Here is an 18,487-nt window from a genome sequence, read left to right on the forward strand (position 1 = left end):
TAATGTGAAAAGTATCGGTTCTAAGACAGAACCCTGAGGAACTCCATGATTAACTTTAGTATGCTCAGAAGAGTTATTGTTGACATGCACAAACTGGAACCTATCTGATAAGTAGGATTTAAACCAGTCCAGTGCTGTCCCTTTAATGCCAATTGAATGTTCTAGACGCTGTAATAAAATTTTGTGGTCGATTGTGTCAAACGCTGCACTAAGATCTAACAAAACAATTATAGAGACTAGTCCATTATCTGATGCTATGAGAAGGTCATAGTTTGTTTTACATTCATTTTTCTCCCTCAGGCCTTTTTGTGTCTGCAGAAGTTTTATGTTGATTAATTTCAGCTTTGTCTCTGGTTTTGGTCCTTTTGAGTCATAGATGTGTTTTTTGTTTCTGTTTTTACTGAATTAGCATCATTTTTTTCTTCTTTTTTTTTTTTTCCATTTTCATGTATTTGTTCATTTTGCAGCTCATTCGGGTCACTTTGCGTTTCTCTGCAACCATTTTCCATTTTTTGTCTTTAATGTCTCTTTTATGAATTAGTTTACATATTTTTGCAGTCCTTCTGACTCCTTTAGTCACTTTGTGTCACTTTGTGGACTTTTTGTGTGTCTTTGTAAGTTTTTTCACGTTTGTGTTCACTTTTTGTTTCTTTCTGCTGTTTTTGATCCTCTTCATCGCTCTTTTGAATCTCTTTGTGGCCGTTTTGTGTCTCTTTGTGGTTGTTTTGTATCTCTTTGTGGTTGTTGTGAGTCATTTTGTGTTTCTGTGGCTGTTTAATAATATCTGTCAATCATTGCTGTAGTTCAGCAAATGAAGTAAAATCAGAAGAAAGTACTTCAGATTGCAGTAAACGTACTCGTTTTACTGAAAACTACCTCAGAGTTCTTCAGTTTGACCCTGAAGTTACAGTTTAAATCGTGTTCACATTAATCCAGAAACCACAGACCTGGTTCCTCTTTCTGCCGCTTCATTAAAACACTGAAACCAACTTCTGTGAACTTCAACCTGCTCAATAAACTTCTGCTGCTTCTCAGCGGTTTTACTCAGAAAACAAACTCCAGCATCATAAAACTGCTGCAGATCAATAATCAATCACTGCGTCTGTTTAGAGGAACGTCCAATAATGAGACAGAATTTAACGATCTGAGTCGATCTACGGCAACAAAAAGAGGTCAAAAGTGTCCGTTTGAGGAGACTGTAAAGTTTGTTACAGAGAAGTTCATTAAAGATGCAAAATGTCTGCAAAGAGACAAAAAACGGTAATAAAATGATCACAAAGATGCACAAAATGATGACAAAAAGCAAAAAAAATGACCACAAATAGACACAAAGTGAAAACAGAGACGCAGAATGTCTGCAAAGAAACGAAAAAATGATCAAAGATGAGACGATGAAGAGACTAAAACCCAACAAAATACACAAAACAACCACAAAGGAACACAAAATGACCACAAACAGACCAGCAACAATGACAAAGATGCTTAAAATGATCACAAACTGACGACAGTGAAGCAAAATACAGACCAACAACATCATAAAAATACAAAAAAAACTGTAAAAGCACAGAAACAACCACAAACAGACACAAAGCGAACAAAAAAATGCACAAAATCACGTCAAAAAAGACAAAACACTACCACAAATAGACACAAAGTGAACACAGTCGCACAATGGCTGCACAGACAAAAAATGACAATAAAAAGATGCAAAACGACCACAAAAATACACCACATGACAACAAAAAGACAAAAAACAACCATAAATAGATACAAAATGAAAACAGAGATGCAGAATGTCTGCAAAAATACTCAATGACAGAAGATGAGAAAAACCCAACAATTACACAAAGAGACACAAAAAGGGTGAAACAGACCAAAAACAATGACAGAGACACAAACAATATAAAGAGATAAAAAAACGACGAAACAGGAAAACATCCACAAACAGATCCAGATATTAAACCTCAGACTGATAACAGAGCCAACGTTCTCCTGACGTTCTCCTGACGTTCTCCTGACGTTCTTTGTCTCCATCTGCTGGACTGAAGTATGAAAATCTGAACATGAAGCAGCTTCCAGACTTCTGCTCTGTGAGTTAATGTAACGTTCAGGAAACTTAAATGTGATTAAAACAGTCACGTTAATGTTCGAGTTGTCAGTAATCAGCTTTAATTTGACACTAAAACAGACTCTGATAGTTTTTAATGACATCAGTTTCATGAATTTGTTGAAAATGGTCTCATTTGTTGTTGTGATGTTGCTGCTGATTCATTAAAACCAGATGATCCGTGTTGAAGACACGTTTAGTTCTAGTATCAGAAGTACAAGAAGGAAAATGGAAGTTTAGTTCTGCTACGTCAAAGATTTCAGGAATAAAAGAACTAAATGAGTCTTTATGCCTCCAGCTTTATTTTACACGAATGAAATAATCACAGATAATAAAAATATAAACAGCAGAGAAAACCAGAGAATATCCATCCATCCATTCTCTTTGAGCATTTGAGCAACTGAGCATGATGCAGTGATGGCTAGAAGCTGGGACTTTGCATGGCTATAGTCAGAGGATAGATGAGTTTCTGTGCAAATTAGCAGATCTCTACCACCTGTGCTACATTGACTTCAGGGTCCGTGAAAATTAGGCACTTTCATGGGGGGGGGGGGGGGGGCAATGTTCAGCAGTCCATATCTCTCTAAATAATGTGCCTAGAGGGCTCCCCCTGTATAAGTTTTAATAAGCCAGTCTGGTCTAGAGCAATACTAAATGGTGCTAAGACATTAATCTGTGAGATTTCTAGTATTTTAACACCCTTAACTCTACTCGTGAGTGGTTTTTACAAATAATTTATACATTTTGGGCAAGCCCCCCTGCTCTGTAGAGACTTCTCCTGAGTGTGTGTGTTGTTTCTAGGACATCACCAACATGTAGAGAGCTTGGAGAAAAAAATTCAAGTCTCTGTGATACCCAGAAGCAGAGATATAAGCATTTTAAAACCTACAAATTCCAGGCGAGGATTGGGGGGAGGGCATTTTGGCCTGAATTATTACAATTTGGAAAATGCCATAACTCAAAAACTACTGGGAGTATAAGCCTGTAATTTTGCACATAAAGCTTTTTGATCATGATCTTCCACCACCAGCACCCACAGTAAAACTGAAGATGGTGCTGCAACCACCTTCCTGAATATTTGGTGTTTTGGGATAGAATAAGCCAGAGGAAGTCCAACTTCTTTTGTAGAGTTTAATCTTAAGAGTTTGTAAAGCTGTTGAGTTTTTAGAGTCACATGGATTGTTTTGACATTTAATAACCGAGTCCTGAAGTAAAATCACAGTTGTAGATCTCTGTCATTTAGTCTGGACTAAACAAATAACAGCAGCATAAATCTCAAACGTCTTGATGAGGAGTCTGGATTGAGGTTTCTCACGTGATAATGATCAAAACATGAAATTTAGGTTGGTTTAAAGGAATATTCCACCTCAAACCTCCACTAGGGCAGTCTGTGTGGCAGCGACAGCAGAAAGAGGTCCTCTCTGGGTGGAAGAACGGCGTCTGAGTAGCAGCTCCCTTTCTGCTCTGACCTTACTCACTAAACTCAAGGTCCATGGAGGACTCCAGTAGTGATCGTTTCCTGCTGCAACCTTCTCCTTTTCAGCTTTCTTCCTCGTCCGATCGCTCCCGACCCGGTTTTTGTTGACGTTTTTGACTCTTTTTTCGAGCTTGGACCGATCAGAGAACATGAAGTACATCATCGGCATCGACGGTGTAACCGATGGAGGGAAAACCAGCCTCACCAACCGCCTGATCAAGAACCTGTCCAACGGCTGCTGGTCCATCAGGATGACTTCTTCAAGCACCAAGATCAGATTGAAGTTGATCAGATTGAAGTCAAAATGTTTTAAATTTTGATTCCTAAAAAGGACTGATTATTAAATTAATAAAACAGTGAACAGCTGTTGCAGCTCTGCAGTGTTTTCTATACGTGTCTTTTTAAACGAGGACAGTTTAAGAACAACAGAACCAAAGCAGTGGGTTTAGTTTGCTCTTTTTATTGGTTAGGTCATCCAGCTACCTTACCTTCAAATAATTAAATTAAACTTCTTTAAATATCGTCTCCAAAGAAGAAAAGCACAACTAAAAGCAAAAGTCATTCACGCATTTAAAAGGTGGAAACAAAAACAAAGTAAATCAGGCTCATCCTAAAACACTCGAATCACGACATCAAACTAACTGAATCTATGACTGGAAAGAACCGGTGCAACACGGGCCAAAAAACTGCTGCCTTCATGTCCCTCCGTCCCTCCGTCCGTCCTCCGGGTGTCTCTGAATCTCTGGGCTTCCCTCGCCGTCCGCAGGCTGAGTGAGGGCTGTGATTGGATGTGGGTGGGCGTCGCCGTCGGCTGCTCGGTGATCCTAAAAACCAAAGGTGTTCTCTCCGCTGTAGGCCACGTATAAAAAGCCGTCCTCGTCCTTCTCCTTCTCGTACAGCTGCCCCATCGTGATGCTAAACACACAACCAGAGCATAGATGTGGATTAATACGCCGCTGAAAATAGTCCTCCATAGTCTGTTAGACAAACGACCAAAACGTTCAGCAGGACGATGAACTGAGACAGATTCAAACATCTAATGAACATGAATCATCCACAAACATTCATCTTTACCGTCTTCACTCAATATTTAAACGATCATTTAATCAGAAACTGACTTCATGACGTCTGTCGCTGAAATTCTTCCTATTTAAAGGCAGGATTAAAGGAACTGAACTATTTATGAATGATTGTATTCTCATAAATGATCAGATTGTCTCCTTTATGCGGCTATGCCACCTTCTTCAGGCTAATCCAGTGGCTAACGTCTCCTTATATTGTTTAGGTTAATAAAGTGGCTAATGTGATGTTGCTAAGTGTAACGTTACACCTGACACCATCTTGTTGAGGCTAACGTATCGACTGCTGTCGTTATTTAGGCTAACGCAGTGGCTAATGTTGTTTAGCCTCGTAGCACTGTCTTGTTTGGGTTAATGTTATCTAGTTTAGGCTAATACTGCTGCATTAAGCTAGTATCTCGTTTAGGCTAACAACATCTCAGTTAGACTAATGCAGTGTCTAACATTTTGTTATTTAGGCTAACAGTATCTTATTTAGGCTAACAGCATCTTGTTTAGGCTAATGTAGCGGCTAATGTTATGTTCTTTAGGCTAAGAGTATCTTATTTAGGCTACCAGTACCTTGTTTAAGCTAACACAACAGCTAATGTCATCTTCTGTAGGCTAACAGTATCCCATTAAGGCTAATACAGTGACTAATGTTATCTTCTTTAGGCTAACAACTTCTGATATATGCTAAGGCATAGGCTATTATCTTCTTTAGGCTAAAACCATCACATTTAAGCTAATGCAGTAGCTAATGTTATCTTCTTTAGGCTAACAGTAACCTGTTTAGGGTAATGCAGCGACGAATGTTCTCTAGTTCAGGCGAATGCTGCTGCATTAAGCTAGTATCTTCTACAGGCTAACAGTATCTCGTTAAGGCTAATGCAGTGGCTAATGTTATCTCTTTTGGGCTAATGCAGTGGCTAATGTTATCTCTTTTGGGCTAATGCAGTGGCTAATGTTATCTGTTTTAGGCTAATGCAGTGGCTAATGTTATCTCTTTTGGGCTAATGCAGTGGCTAATGTTATCTGTTTTAGGCTAATGCAGTGGCTAATGTTATCTCTTTTGGGCTAATGCAGTGGCTAATGTTATCTGTTTTAGGCTAATGCAGTGGCTAATGTTATCTCTTTTGGGCTAATGCAGTGGCTAATGTTATCTGTTTTAGGCTAATGCAGTGGCTAATGTTATCTCTTTTGGGCTAATGCAGTGGCTAATGTTATCTGTTTTAGGCTAATGCAGTGGCTAATGTTATCTCTTTTGGGCTAATGCAGTGGCTAATGTTATCTGTTTTGGGCTAATGCAGTGGCTAATGTTACCTTTTTTAGGCTAATGCAGTGGATAATGTTACCTTTTTTAGAATAATGCAGTGGATAATGTTACCTTTTTTAGGCTAATGCAGTGGCTAATGTTATCTTTTAATGCAGTGGCTAATGTTATCTGTTTTAGGCTAATGCAGTGGCTAATGTTATCTTCAGATTGGGTAGCTTGTGCTGATAGCCTGCTTGAGTTAAAACCACTCCGGCACTGACTTAAAGCTGCACCAAACTGATGCTAATTCCTAAAACTGTGTCAAATATTTAGAGGTTTCTTTTAACAGAATTGCCGTTTTCTCTCCAGAATGAGCTTCCATCAGAGGGTTTAAACCCAGAATTAGCTGCTATCTGCTGACCTGGACTGAGGCACCGTCTTGTCCACGAACAGAAAGATGGCTTTCTCTGAGGGGAGCTGGATGCGTTTCCTGATGATCCACATGAACTGGGCCACCGTGATGTCAGAGGGAACCAAGTACTTCCTCTTATCGATGTCCACGATCTGTGATCCAGAAACCTTCTCCACGATCACCTGACAGAACACAGAACCGTTAGTAAACCCAGAATCACTAGAAAAGATCTGGAATATCACCTGACGACACAAACAAACCTCTGTCATAATAATAAGACTCTCTGTTACTCACCGGGACCCTGTCAGGGTATTTGTTGCGGATTTTGGCCGATTCTATGCATCGATGTTCTGCAAAACAAACAGACGTTCTGGTTAATCATGTGCTGTGTGGACGTCTACGGGTAGTTTAGATGTGAAAGGAGCTGCTCATGAACACAAACTGAGTCTGCATCATAACGTGACTCTCTGAACTACTAACCACTATAAAGATGTGGAATCACAGGTTCATCAGAGCTACAGCTGCTCTGTAATTAACAGTATCTTAATATAATAATACATTTTATTTAGAAAGCGCTTTACAAGTAACTCAAAGATGCTGTACATAAAATACAATAAAATAAAGCAAGAGTTAAAAGCAAAGACAGTTTAAAAGTCAAACAGTCATTTAAAATGGACAAAATTTTAATATTAAAATAAAATACAGTGTTACTCAATAAAAACATCTCTAAAAAGGCGAGTCTTTAAAAGGGATTTGGATGTGGAGAGGCTGGTGCAGCGATGGAGAAGGCTCTGTCCTCCCAATCTTCATATCACAGTTCCATTCTTCAAAAACAAACAATCACCAAAATAACCTCATTTATCAGCAGTAAAAACAAAAACCATCCGATTCTTTTCAGTCTTTCTGACGGTCCTTGAACTACTCGCATGCAACTTGAAGGTTTAGTTTGAAAAATGAACCAAATGTGAGCTTAACGTTAATAAACTGAGTCATGATGAACTCCTCCAGCTGAAGCCTCTAGTTGTTGCTCTGATGCGTTAATATCAGTTAAATAAAGAGTAGGACTGAGTTCAGTTTGACTTTGAGCTGCTGGTGACAGACTGAGATCAATATCTGATCAGATTCGCAATCTGCTGCCGTCCATCAATCAGAAAACCATCGACCCACAACATTTACTCCTGAATCAAACGTGGTGGAACCGCAAATCTGACAATTATCTGACTTAAAGTGGGAGACTGTTAATGTTTGGTACATTAAAGAGACAAAAAACGACTGCAATGACACAAAAAACACAAAGAAAAAAAAAGTACAACAACCATAAAATACACCTAATGACCACAGAAAGACACAAAGTGAAAACAGAAGCAAAATGTCTGCGAAGAGACGATGGTGTAAACAAAATACACAAATGTACACAAAATGACCACAAGGAGATTGATAACAATGACAAAAAGGCTTAAAATGACCATAAAAAACACACAAAACAGTAAAAACACAAAATAAAGCACAGACACAAAATGGCCACAAATGGATTCAAAGGATAGAAGATGAGACGATAAAGAGTCGTAAAAGAACAAGAAAATATACTAAATAACCACAAATTTAAACAAAATGGCCATAAAAACACAAAAATCCAGCACGGAGAGACACAAAACAATCACAAAATAACCATGAAAAGACACAAAACAACAGTAAAAACAACAAAAAACACTACAACACAACACTACAAAGACACACAAAATGACCAGAATGTTTGTTCTAACAGTAAAATCAGCAGCAGTTGGTTCTAAAGACGATCATTAATTGGATCAATTAAAAGCAGAACTGAACACGGAAAATGACCAAATGTGAAAATACTGAGGATGGATCCGAGTTCCTCCTGATTCAAACAGATTCTCAGGACTAATCTGCAGCTCATGAAGCCAGAAGATGTGAGACTCTGCTGGAAAAGTCTAGAGCTGGTTCAGAATCAGAACCACTTCAGCTGATAAAGTCCTCAGTAGAACCTGTCTGGTCTTGGTCTGGTTCCTCTGAGGAGCTCCAGTAGAACCTGTCTGGTCTTGGTCTGGTTCCTCTGAGGAGTTCCAGTAGAACCTGTCTGGTCTTGGTCTGGTTCCTCTGAGGAGCTCCAGTAGAACCTGTCTGGTCTTGGTCTGGTTCCTCTGAGGAGCTCCAGTAGAACCTGTCTGGTCTTGGTCTGGTTCCTCTGAGGAGTTCCAGTAGAACCTGTCTGGTCTTGGTCTGGTTCCTCTGAGGAGTTCCAGTAGAACCTGTCTGGTCTTGGTCTGGTTCCTCTGAGGAGCTCCAGTAGAACCTGTCTGGTCTTGGTCTGGTTCCTCTGAGGAGTTCCAGTAGAACCCGTCTGGTCTTGGTCTGGTTCCTCTGAGGAGTTCCAGTAGAACCTGTCTGGTCTTGGTCTGGTTCCTCTGAGGAGCTCCAGTAGAACCCGTCTGGTCTTGGTCTGGTTCCTCTGAGGAGTTCCAGTAGAACCCGTCTGGTCTTGGTCTGGTTCCTCTGAGGAGCTCCAGTAGAACCCGTCTGGTCTTGGTCTGGTTCCTCTGAGGAGCTCCAGTAGAACCCGTCTGGTCTTGGTCTGGTTCCTCTGAGGAGCTCCAGTAGAACCGTTCTGGTCTTGGTCTGGTTCCTCTGAGGAGCTCCAGCAGCTGAAGGACCTGAATCCCATGGATCCAGGAGAACAAACCTCTCTCTGCTCCATCAGTGATCCATGTTGTCATCAGTTAATCCATCATCTGTCAGCTACTAAACCAGAGCTGAGGGAACTGACATGAAGTTGGTTTCTCTGCCTCCTCTTCTGGAGAGATCATAGAAGATTCCCTCCATAAATGAATATGAAATGTTTTTTTATTTTTAGAAGTAGCCTTCATTGAGCTGTAGAGAAGTGCTGCAGCTAAAACAGGATAACATCTAAGTATCAGAGGAGGACCAACCATCAGATCTGATCTTCACCACTCTATAATTTTAAACTCATTTCTGGTGATCACAGGAGCTTCAGTAGGAACCACCTGGACTTCTTCAGGTTCTTCAGCTCCCCCTGACTGATGGGGCGTTACATCAGGTAGAACATGAATAGGGCTGGGTATCAATCTAAAAGTTTCGATACCAATACCGATACCTTCACTGCGATACCGGTTCCTAAACGATACTTTTTTCGATACCAGTTTTACAATATATACTCTAACAGAATGAACATTGCATTACACATTACTTTTCACATCTTGAGTTTAATTTTCCAGTGCAAAAGAACATTTGCAAGCAATGTACAGTTCAGTACATGCTGAGGACTTTCTCACTTAACAGTTTTTCAGACACGGCGCCGTCCTCTGTACTTTCAGAGTCTGGTGGTAAAACCTCTCGCTCTGTAACGTCCACAGGCTGCCATGAATGCTGAGAGGAGGGGGGTGGCTGCGGCCCGCTCGTCTTGTAGTCGAACACGGAGCAACTTTCCGCTCTTAAATCGATTCTGTGCACAGTCAAATGCTTCATTAAATTTGTTGTGTTGCCTGACTTAGCAACGATGGTTCTTTGGCATATACTGCACCGCGCACTATTGGCGTCCACTTTACAAAAGTAGAGCCACGTTTTAGACCTCAGAGGCATCTTTTCCCACTTCGACGACACGCTACACAACTGCAGTAAAGTCAGTGTACCTAACGTGAAACCTGTCTGTGAACGGGCAGCATGTTTTTTTCCGGCTTGCTGCAATCACGTGTAATGTTACAGCCAATCACAGGCTTGCTTTATCATAATCACGTGATAAGTACCGGAACATGGAACCGAAAGACGAGGCTTATTTTGATACTCATTAGTACCGAAACATTTCGGTCGGTGCCATTAAAGAACCAAAGTTCGGTACTCAGCCCTAAACATGAACCAGCAGGACTCGCCTGTCTCCAGCTGTGAACGCTGTGAAACCAGGACAACAATGAGGGCAACCATGGAGGTGGAGCTGCTGGTTTACACGACAAAGGATGGAATCTGGACAATCAGGACGCTAATGATGGAGGAACTGTCTGAGGAGAAACCTGATCACTGTTTGGTCAGTCAAGTCACAACCCTGCTCTGTTTAGAGAGTTTTCAAGTTTGGATGATTTTTAAAGCATCTCAGACAAATTTAATGTCATTCTGCAGATTTTCAGTCATTCTGGATCATTTTTCATTTCAATTCAACTTTATTTATATGGCGCCAAATACAGGTCAAACTGTTTCAAGACGCTTTACAGAACCCATACGTCTGAGTCATTTGAGAAGTTTTCTACCATTTTGGATCATTTTTAACTATTTTATGTCATTCTGAACAAATTTTCATCCTTCTAGATAATTTCAGGAACATTTTGTGGAATTCTGGATGATTTAAGTCAGTTTGGATGATTCTGAAATCATTTTGGTTGATTTTTGAGTAATTTTGTGAAGATTTTTGTAATTTCTGACAACTTTTGTGTACTACTGGGGAGATTTTCTGCCATTTTGGATCATTTTCAACTCAGTGTAGATCAATTTTCCATCATTTTGGATGATTTTAAAGCATCTTGGATAAATGTATTGCCATTCTGCTTATTTTCAGTCATTCTGGATCACTTTTAATCATTTGACAGAAATTCTGACTGATTTTGGATTATTTTACAGTCATTTTAGACTATTTTCATGTCATGCTGAACAAATTTCCATCATTTCAGGTCATTTTTTGAACATTTTCTGTAATTCTGGATCATTTAAGTCATTTTAGACCAATTTTGAGTCCTTTTGGATGATTTTTAGACTGATTTTGGATCATTTTTAGTCATTCTAGACTATTTTCATATAAAAAAATTCATTCTGAACAAATTTTCATTGTTTTAGATCATTTCTGGAACATGGTCTGTAATTCTGGATCATTTGTGAGCCATCTTGGACAATAAGGGTTGGAATCAGAGTGGTCTGACCCACTTCCTGTAGCTCTGGACAAAAACAGGTTCAAAGTTTAGTGTTTTCCAGAATGTTCTAACATTTCACTGTAACGCTGTATCTGGGTTGTAGGTTAGACCACTCCGACACTAAAATCTAGACCAGAAAATACCACAGGAATGATATAAAACTCAGTTTAGATGTTTTCTAAGTTAGACCACTCTGCTTCTATCCTCCTCAAACGTTGAAAGTTCTCCTCTACTGAATCCCTGTAAAACATACGACAACAACAGAGGTCTGTTGGATTTTTCGACATTTAGTCAGCGGTTCTTGTGCGGATCAGGTCCAGACCCTTAGTTTTGGTCAGACTCTGGTAATCTGTTCAGGCCTGCAGGAAAACAGCATGTTGAGCAACAGTCTGGTGATGCACAAAGCAGCAGCCTGCGGATGATTCAGGCCTTCAGAGGAAGTGGAGCAGATAAACAGACTCATGGAGGATCCATCAGAGTCCAGATCCTCCATCAGAGTCCAGATCCTCCATCAGAGTCCAGATCCTCCATCAGACCGAGCAGGCCTCCGTCCTCCAGCATCCAGACATCCACATTTACAGCCATTTTCATCCAGCCTCCTCCCTAAACAAAGCCCGGAGGACGGGACAGGCCCGGCTCGGTAACCCACCCGATTCTGGGTGACACTTAAACCCTTTAAACCCCACATTAATCCCAAACGGACCCAAATTAAAGAGACTTTAAACCGGAACCAGCGCCGACATTTTAACTCGAGAAAACAACGGTTGCTTCTTACCCAACGAGTGATCCTCTTTGAACATCCATTTCATGTTTCCGGGTCTTTCCGCTCGACGCAGCAGATGCTAAACGCGGCCCTCGGCTGGTTGAAGGCGTGAAACTGTTTCTGTCCCGCTCGTTTCGTCCGTTAAATCGGGCAGAAACCGTCGAAGCAAACAACAAACAACAAACCTCCTCCTTCTTCACCGTCCGCCGCAGCTCCGCCCACAGCCTGACGTCACTGAGGGCCGCTCCATTCCGCCGCGCACAGGAGGGGGGGCGAGAGGAGAAACTGCAATGGGTTTAAGTTTTGCACCTTAATTATTTAAATTTAATTAATTATTAAACACTTGCACTATCATTCCAACATCATGATTGAATTTTAACAACTCATATACTGTTTGCTTTTTAATTTAACATGACAACCCTTTGACTGCGTTCCCCGTTAGTCGTTTTTGGTGACACTCGCTGGAACATAAACACAAGCAGGTCGTGTATGAACAGCTGATAGACAGGCTCTTTAAATGGCTGCAAACATGGATTATTTCTAAATCTTTTTACTGATTAACCAAAATGTTCCACCACAGTGTAACATGAACAGGTTATACTGTGCAAAACAGGATACTTTACATTTATTGATTTAACCAAAAGATTAAAATCTGCCCTTAGAAAAGACCCAGCCAAAAGGGCATGCCCTGATAGTCATAAAACATTATCAAATGAAGCACAGCAAGAACAAACGTGAGGCAGATAAAAACAGTCAGCATAAATAGGGTGTGAGCTCCAGTAAAGTCAAAAGTCAATGTCCTGACAGAAAACAGTGAAATTGCCCCAGTTCTGGTGGTTTGGGGCTGGTTTTTCCACAAGATGCTTAACACATTCAAGTACCTGGGTGTTCACCTCAACAATAAACTGGACTGGTCCCACAACACTGATGCTCTGTACAAGAAGGGCCAGAGTCGCCTCCACCTTCTGAGGAGGCTGAGGTCCTTCGGAGTGTGCAGACCTCTACTAAGGACTTTCTATGACACCGTGGTAGCCTCTGCTTTCCTCTACGCTGTCGTCTGCTGGGCCCCGGGCAGCACAGAGCGGGACATGAAGAGACTGAACAAGCTGACCAAGAGGGCCAGCTCTGTCCTGGGCTGCCCACTGGACTCTGTGATGGATGTGGGTGAGAGGAGGATGTTGACCAAGCTCTCATCCATCATGGACAACAGCTCCCACCCACTGCACCGGACTGTAGTGGAGCTGAGCAGCTCCTTTAGCACGAGACTCAGACACCCTCAGTGCAAGAAGGAGCGCTACCACAGGTCCTTCATCCCCACTGCCATCAGACTGTAGAACACTACTGTGTAGTTGTTATTATGTGCAATATTTATTATCTTGTTCTTGCACTTTCGTGACTTTTGCACTCCTCTGTTTTTTGTTTCTAAGAGCCCTGTAATGTTAAATTTCTCCTTTGTGAGATCAATAAAGTCTATCTTATCTTATCTTATATTCTAAAAGAGATCTGATCATCCACTATGATACCCAAGGACTCACCATTTGTGGGATTTTGAGACAAAATGCTTCTGGATACAGAAATGTTTAAGGCTACAAACAGTGTCTTTGCAGATGTTTTGGGCCTTTTGTGGACATTTTTGTTGTTGACTTGTGTCTTCAGATTTGATTTTTACAAGACTAAAGAAATAATTCAGACATAAATGGCAGACTTTAATCTTGAGACAGAAATACAACATGTTTTTCGCATTCTGAGTTTAGATTACTGGGGGAAAAGTGATGAGATCTAAATACTTTTAAGGTGTTTGTATTTTAGTTTTCAGTCTTTATTTAGCAACAAGTGAAAAATCAGTTGTTGAATCAGAGAAGAATCAGTTCCAGTCTTTGTTTTGGATCAGGTTTTATTTCAGTTTCAGTGAACATGAAGTGCCTGCAATCACACATTTCTTCATTAAAGTGATGCCGTCGTATAAAAGAATGGGAGGTGAAGAGAAGTTTCTACTTCCTGCTTCCTGCTTTGGTCTGGTTGTCCGGCGGCAGCGGTTTCCCCAGATGATGACCCGTCGTGATGCCGAACTTGTGCTTCTCTTGTTCCTTCTTCACTTCGGGCTTCAGACGGAAGCCGTCCTGTGAGTTGAGGTCGAAGAGCTCGACGGAAGGGAAGCTCAAAGGCTTCTCCAACATCAGCCCTTTGAGCCGAGCTCGCCAACCCTCCAGCATGGAGGTTCTGACGGCGGGCGGATTGTGAGCCGGACTGTAGAAGATCTGAGGAGCCAGAACCTGGAATCCACAGAAGCGCAGAATTCCATTCTGACAAGAGAAACACAGCAGAGAGGAAGGTTAACGTCATCTTCAGATAGCTTTCAGGAATGTTGAGTGAACGAGGAGGTTTCTGAGTTTGATTCACCTGAAGAGGCCACAGAACGACGTTGATGTCTCCGTGGAAGCCGTCCGGCTGAAACATGATCTGTGAGGCTCCAGTGCTGAAGGACAACATCGCTTTCTTCTCCTTTAACCAAACACAAAACACTGCAAGTATGAGAGGAAGCACAGCTCAAACCCAGGCTAAAGGCCATCCAAAATCAGCCTAAAATCCACGCAGAAACAATGTGAAATGGGGCCGAAACCAAAAAGAATCACAAGAACTAAACTGAGGTCAAATGATGAAGAAAATAGCACACCTTTTGATACTAGTTTCACATGTCACCCTGTTCATTCCATTTCCAACGGTTATTCCCAATTCTGTTATCTTTAATTGTAATTGTCTGTCAGACCCTCCCCCCTTAACTTTTGATGTCACACCATTTGCATCTGTATGCCAGATCCTTTGACTGAATTGCTCTTTGTGCTTTTTGTCTTACCCTGTGTTACTGATAACCAACTATATGCAAATTAACCACTATTCACGCTTGTGTTTACATACGGCCTGCTCCCCATCCTCTCATCCACCCTCTGACATCCCTATAAAATGGGTCCTCTCAAAATGCTCTGGGTCAGTTTACCTTCACAGACTCATGCTCTGGGTCGGTAAGCCAATCGTATGCCGGAAAACCAATAAACAGCCCACTACAGCAAACTTCAAAAGACTAAGAGTGAAATTTCTTAAACACCAACAACTTGTCTGAAATCATTTTGAAATAAGGCTGAATTCCATGTGAAACCAAGTCCCAAAAGCAGGAGATAGACAAATACTTTATTAATCCTGAGGGAAATTCAAGAATATGTATAAAACCAGTCCAAAATACATCTAAAACTAAGTCTGATATTATCCAGTAAACAAAGTCCTAAAATAGTTTCAATACCAGTTCAAACCCAGTGTAAAGTAAGACTAAAACTGATGCAAAACTATTTCCTAAAACCAGCCAAAACCTCCTGAAAACTAGTGTAAAACCAAATGAAACACCTGGTCCCTAGTAAGGCCAAAAACAATCCAAAAAACGTTTTAAAATGTTTAAAACAAGGCAGAAAATCATGTCAGATATCATCACAAAACTCAACTCAGCTAAAATCAGTACAACAGTCTGAAACAAGGCTAAAACCCAAACTAAACCAAGTCTGATACTGTCCCAATGTAACGCTAAAATAGATTAAAAAACAGTGCCTGATATCACCCCCCCAAAAAAAACAAAACCTCAGCTATGTTAAAAAGAAGAACTAATTTGAAACTAATCTAAAACTACTCCAGAACTAATGAAAATAAGACTAAAACTGATGCAAAACCAAGTCCTAAAATCAGCACAAAACCAATCTGAAATCAACCCACAACCAGAATACAAACCAAATAAAATACCTGCTCTATTACCTGGTCGATACAAGGTCAAACCAACCTAAGACCAACGACTGGTTGGTTGTCTTGGTTGGTTGTGTTGAATGGTTAGTTGTGTGTGTTGGTTGGTTTGTTGTGTTGGTTGGTTTGTTGTGTGTTTATCACCACGTCACACCTCGAAACGGGGGTTGTTGTACATTTCCGCCAGGGAATAAGCGAATGATCGAGTCATTACTCGATCAAACCAACCCTTCAGGATGGCAGGAACACTGAACCAGTACAACGGGAACTACAAACACACACATAGTTTAGTAAGATCACTTATTAATTAACGCTTGAAATACTGAAAATTTGTAGAAAATAAACGTCTCAATGCAAATAATCAACTGGAGAAGAGACCAAATGACCACAAAGTGTCATCACACAAGACACACATAAAATGACCACCAATGTGACAGAAAATGATGTAAATGCACACAAAGTGACCACAAAGACACACAAAACAACCACAAAGAGACAGAAAACAACCTCAGTGACACAAAGAAACCAGAACCAGAGCTGTAGATGTGGTTTGTTGCTCTCTGACCTGGAAGATGATGAGTTCAGCTTCAATTATTTTTTGGTGCTCAGCTACGATGTCGTCACTGAGACGGTTCTCCTTCAAGGCAAGCATGGTTTCATTTCCGTACTCAAACTGGTCCGGGTTCTTCAGCTCACCTGTACAGACACACAACACCTGAGTCAACCCCTCAGGTAACCCTGGAGGATGGAAATCTCCTTATTTTGAGCCTAAACTCCTCTGAAACTTTGACTAATTTAAGGATCTACGTCTTCAGCAAGGACTCATGCTAACTAACACACAGCTTAGTGACAGATGGAAAGATTTCTGAAGTCTGTTGTTGTTTAAGTTACTGAGGTGGAGATACAAAATAATTCACAACAACCACAAAGAAAACAGACAGAACAACCACAAAGTGACACAAGGAAGACAAAAAAATACACAAAATGATGAGAAAGTGATACGCAGTAGGTCGACAAAGACTTACTAAACCAATACTACAACTACAATAATTGTAATTATTGTTTTACACAAAACACCAATATGTGTGATTATACAGTTGACTGCAGGACAAGGTGGCGCCAGAGAGCAAGTTGATGGCACAATCATGAGGAGGTGAGGTGAGAACTTGGTGTCAGGTCATGATACTGGGAGGACACTGAGGAGAAGCTGAAGGCTTCAGGAGGTGAAGCTGACGTGGGATCAGCAGAGTTTAGGACGGAGCAACGAGTATCCCAATTCCAGGAGACCACTGGGCTCTTCACCCAGTCGGTGTGTGGATTATGGATTTGAAGCCAAGGGAAGCCCAGGACAAGAGGAGGACTGGAGTGATAGATGAGGTGATGGTTTTGAACAAGGACAACGGTTACAGGAACCTGAGCCAAGTGTAGTCCAGAGGAGAGAACAGAGGAACAGTAGGACTCTTTAGCTGGCAAGGATTCAAGGATATCAGATACGTCAGAGTGGGGTATGGGGGTATTATTGTAGCAAAACTATTTGTCAATGTGAATCGAGAGTTGTCTGTCTGTATTTCAATCCATGTGTCCGAAGTGAGATTTGTCAATGTGTGAAAGAATTTGTCTATGTGAACTGAGATTTGTCAATGCGAACCGGAATCTTCAAAAGTCGTCTGAAAATGTAAAATTTGTACATGTAATAAGATTTGTCTATGCATACAAAGAGTTGTCCACGCGTACAAAGACATTTGCAGTTGTAAAATTTACGTATCCCACTACACATCAGCAGAAAATACAGACAAATCACCAGGTACGAGTCGGTCGGTTTCACAATTGGCTGTTTTATTTTCATGTGACTTTTGCTACATGAGATTCGTATCTAAAAAATATATGGGTTTTAGCTCCCTGACCTCAGGCTCACAGGCTCGTTCATGGTGGCTGCCTTCCGCTCTGCTGCCCTGTACCTGCCCTGCCCCTGTGGCTTTCTGCGAGGAGACCGAAACGCCCCGTCTGCCCAGTTGCCCGACCACGGAGCCCGTCGCCGCGGCCCGCGGTCGCGTCCCACTCAGGCGGTGGTCGACTCTCCGGACGACATGGTCATTTCTCCAAGCCAAACACTGTCTGTCCGTTCACCCCAGCACAGCCTCGCTTCGCGGCCCCGGTCCCGACCAGGCGCTGCCACGCAGCTCTACGTTCGGGCGTGCGCCACACGCTCGTCCTTGTCTGGGCTACCTGGCTGATCCTGCCAGTAGCATATGCTTGTCTCAAAGATTAAGCCATGCAAGTCTAAGTACACACGGTCGGTACAGTGAAACTGCGAATGGCTCATTAAATCAGTTATGGTTCCTTTGATCGGCTCGAGGTTATGCCCCAGGTGGCGGTCACCTGAGGCATAGCACCGCCTGAAGCTTGCAGACGGCGGGAACTGCTGAGGTACAGGGCAGCAGAGCGGAAGGCAGCCAGCATGGACGAGCCTGTGAGCCGGAGGTCAGGGAGCTAAAACCCAAATATTTTTCAGATACAATCACACTCACGGCAGAAGTGTAGCAAAAGTCACGTGAAAATAAAACAGCCAATTGTGAAACCGTTTTATTTTCTGCTGATGTGTAGTGGGATACGTCAATTTTTCAACTACCAATGTCTTTGTACGCATTGACAACTCTTTGTACGCATGGACAAATCTTATTACATTTACAATTTTTAATACAGA

The 18,487-nt window shown here is 41.5% G+C and overlaps 3 protein-coding genes across 4 annotated transcripts in view; all 3 read right to left on the reverse strand.

The window, feature by feature from the left end:
- LOC127530923 (NAD(P)H dehydrogenase [quinone] 1-like) overlaps positions 1 to 18,487 on the reverse strand; it is a 51,827-nt gene that overhangs the window by 29,898 nt on the left and 3,442 nt on the right. The gene's annotated exons all lie outside the window — the stretch shown is intronic.
- The window catches only part of LOC110961167 (NAD(P)H dehydrogenase [quinone] 1-like), a 47,670-nt gene that overhangs the window by 17,536 nt on the left and 11,647 nt on the right, over positions 1 to 18,487 (reverse strand). The window contains exons 3-6 of one of the 2 annotated variants that reach the window (XM_051938870.1): positions 16,349 to 16,479; positions 15,938 to 16,051; positions 14,404 to 14,505; positions 13,880 to 14,306 (exon numbers count right to left, since the gene is read on the reverse strand). In XM_051938870.1, coding sequence (XP_051794830.1) covers positions 13,995 to 14,306; positions 14,404 to 14,505; positions 15,938 to 16,051; positions 16,349 to 16,479 — 659 coding nt within the window. In that variant the 3' untranslated portion in view covers positions 13,880 to 13,994. Of the gene's footprint in view, positions 1 to 13,879; positions 14,307 to 14,403; positions 14,506 to 15,937; positions 16,052 to 16,348; positions 16,480 to 18,487 lie in introns of those variants that run through there. The other variant, XM_051938864.1, reaches the window with a different exon arrangement.
- On the reverse strand, positions 4,271 to 12,237 carry LOC110961172 (gamma-aminobutyric acid receptor-associated protein-like 2). The gene is made up of 4 exons (XM_022208680.2): positions 12,016 to 12,237; positions 6,604 to 6,659; positions 6,319 to 6,491; positions 4,271 to 4,499 (listed from the first exon to the last, which is right to left on the reverse strand). The coding sequence occupies exons 1-4, from the start codon at positions 12,047 to 12,049 to the stop codon at positions 4,409 to 4,411; spliced, it is 354 nt and encodes a 117-aa protein (XP_022064372.1). The 5' UTR covers positions 12,050 to 12,237; the 3' UTR covers positions 4,271 to 4,408.

Source organism: Acanthochromis polyacanthus, chromosome 2 (assembly GCF_021347895.1).
Source record: "Acanthochromis polyacanthus isolate Apoly-LR-REF ecotype Palm Island chromosome 2, KAUST_Apoly_ChrSc, whole genome shotgun sequence".
Classification (NCBI taxonomy): domain Eukaryota; kingdom Metazoa; phylum Chordata; class Actinopteri; family Pomacentridae; genus Acanthochromis; species Acanthochromis polyacanthus.

What these genes read in the sequence shown, in the direction of transcription:
- LOC110961172 (XM_022208680.2), bottom strand. Translation starts at nt 12,049, where the DNA reads ATGAAATGGATGTTCAAAGAGGATCACTCGTTGG. An exon ending in CAAAGAGGATCACTCGTTGG is followed by an intron (nt 6,660 to 12,015) that starts GTAAGAAGCAAC and finishes TTTGTTTTGCAG; the next exon opens with AACATCGATGCATAGAATCG. An exon ending in AATACCCTGACAGGGTCCCG is followed by an intron (nt 6,492 to 6,603) that starts GTGAGTAACAGA and finishes GTGTTCTGTCAG; the next exon opens with GTGATCGTGGAGAAGGTTTC.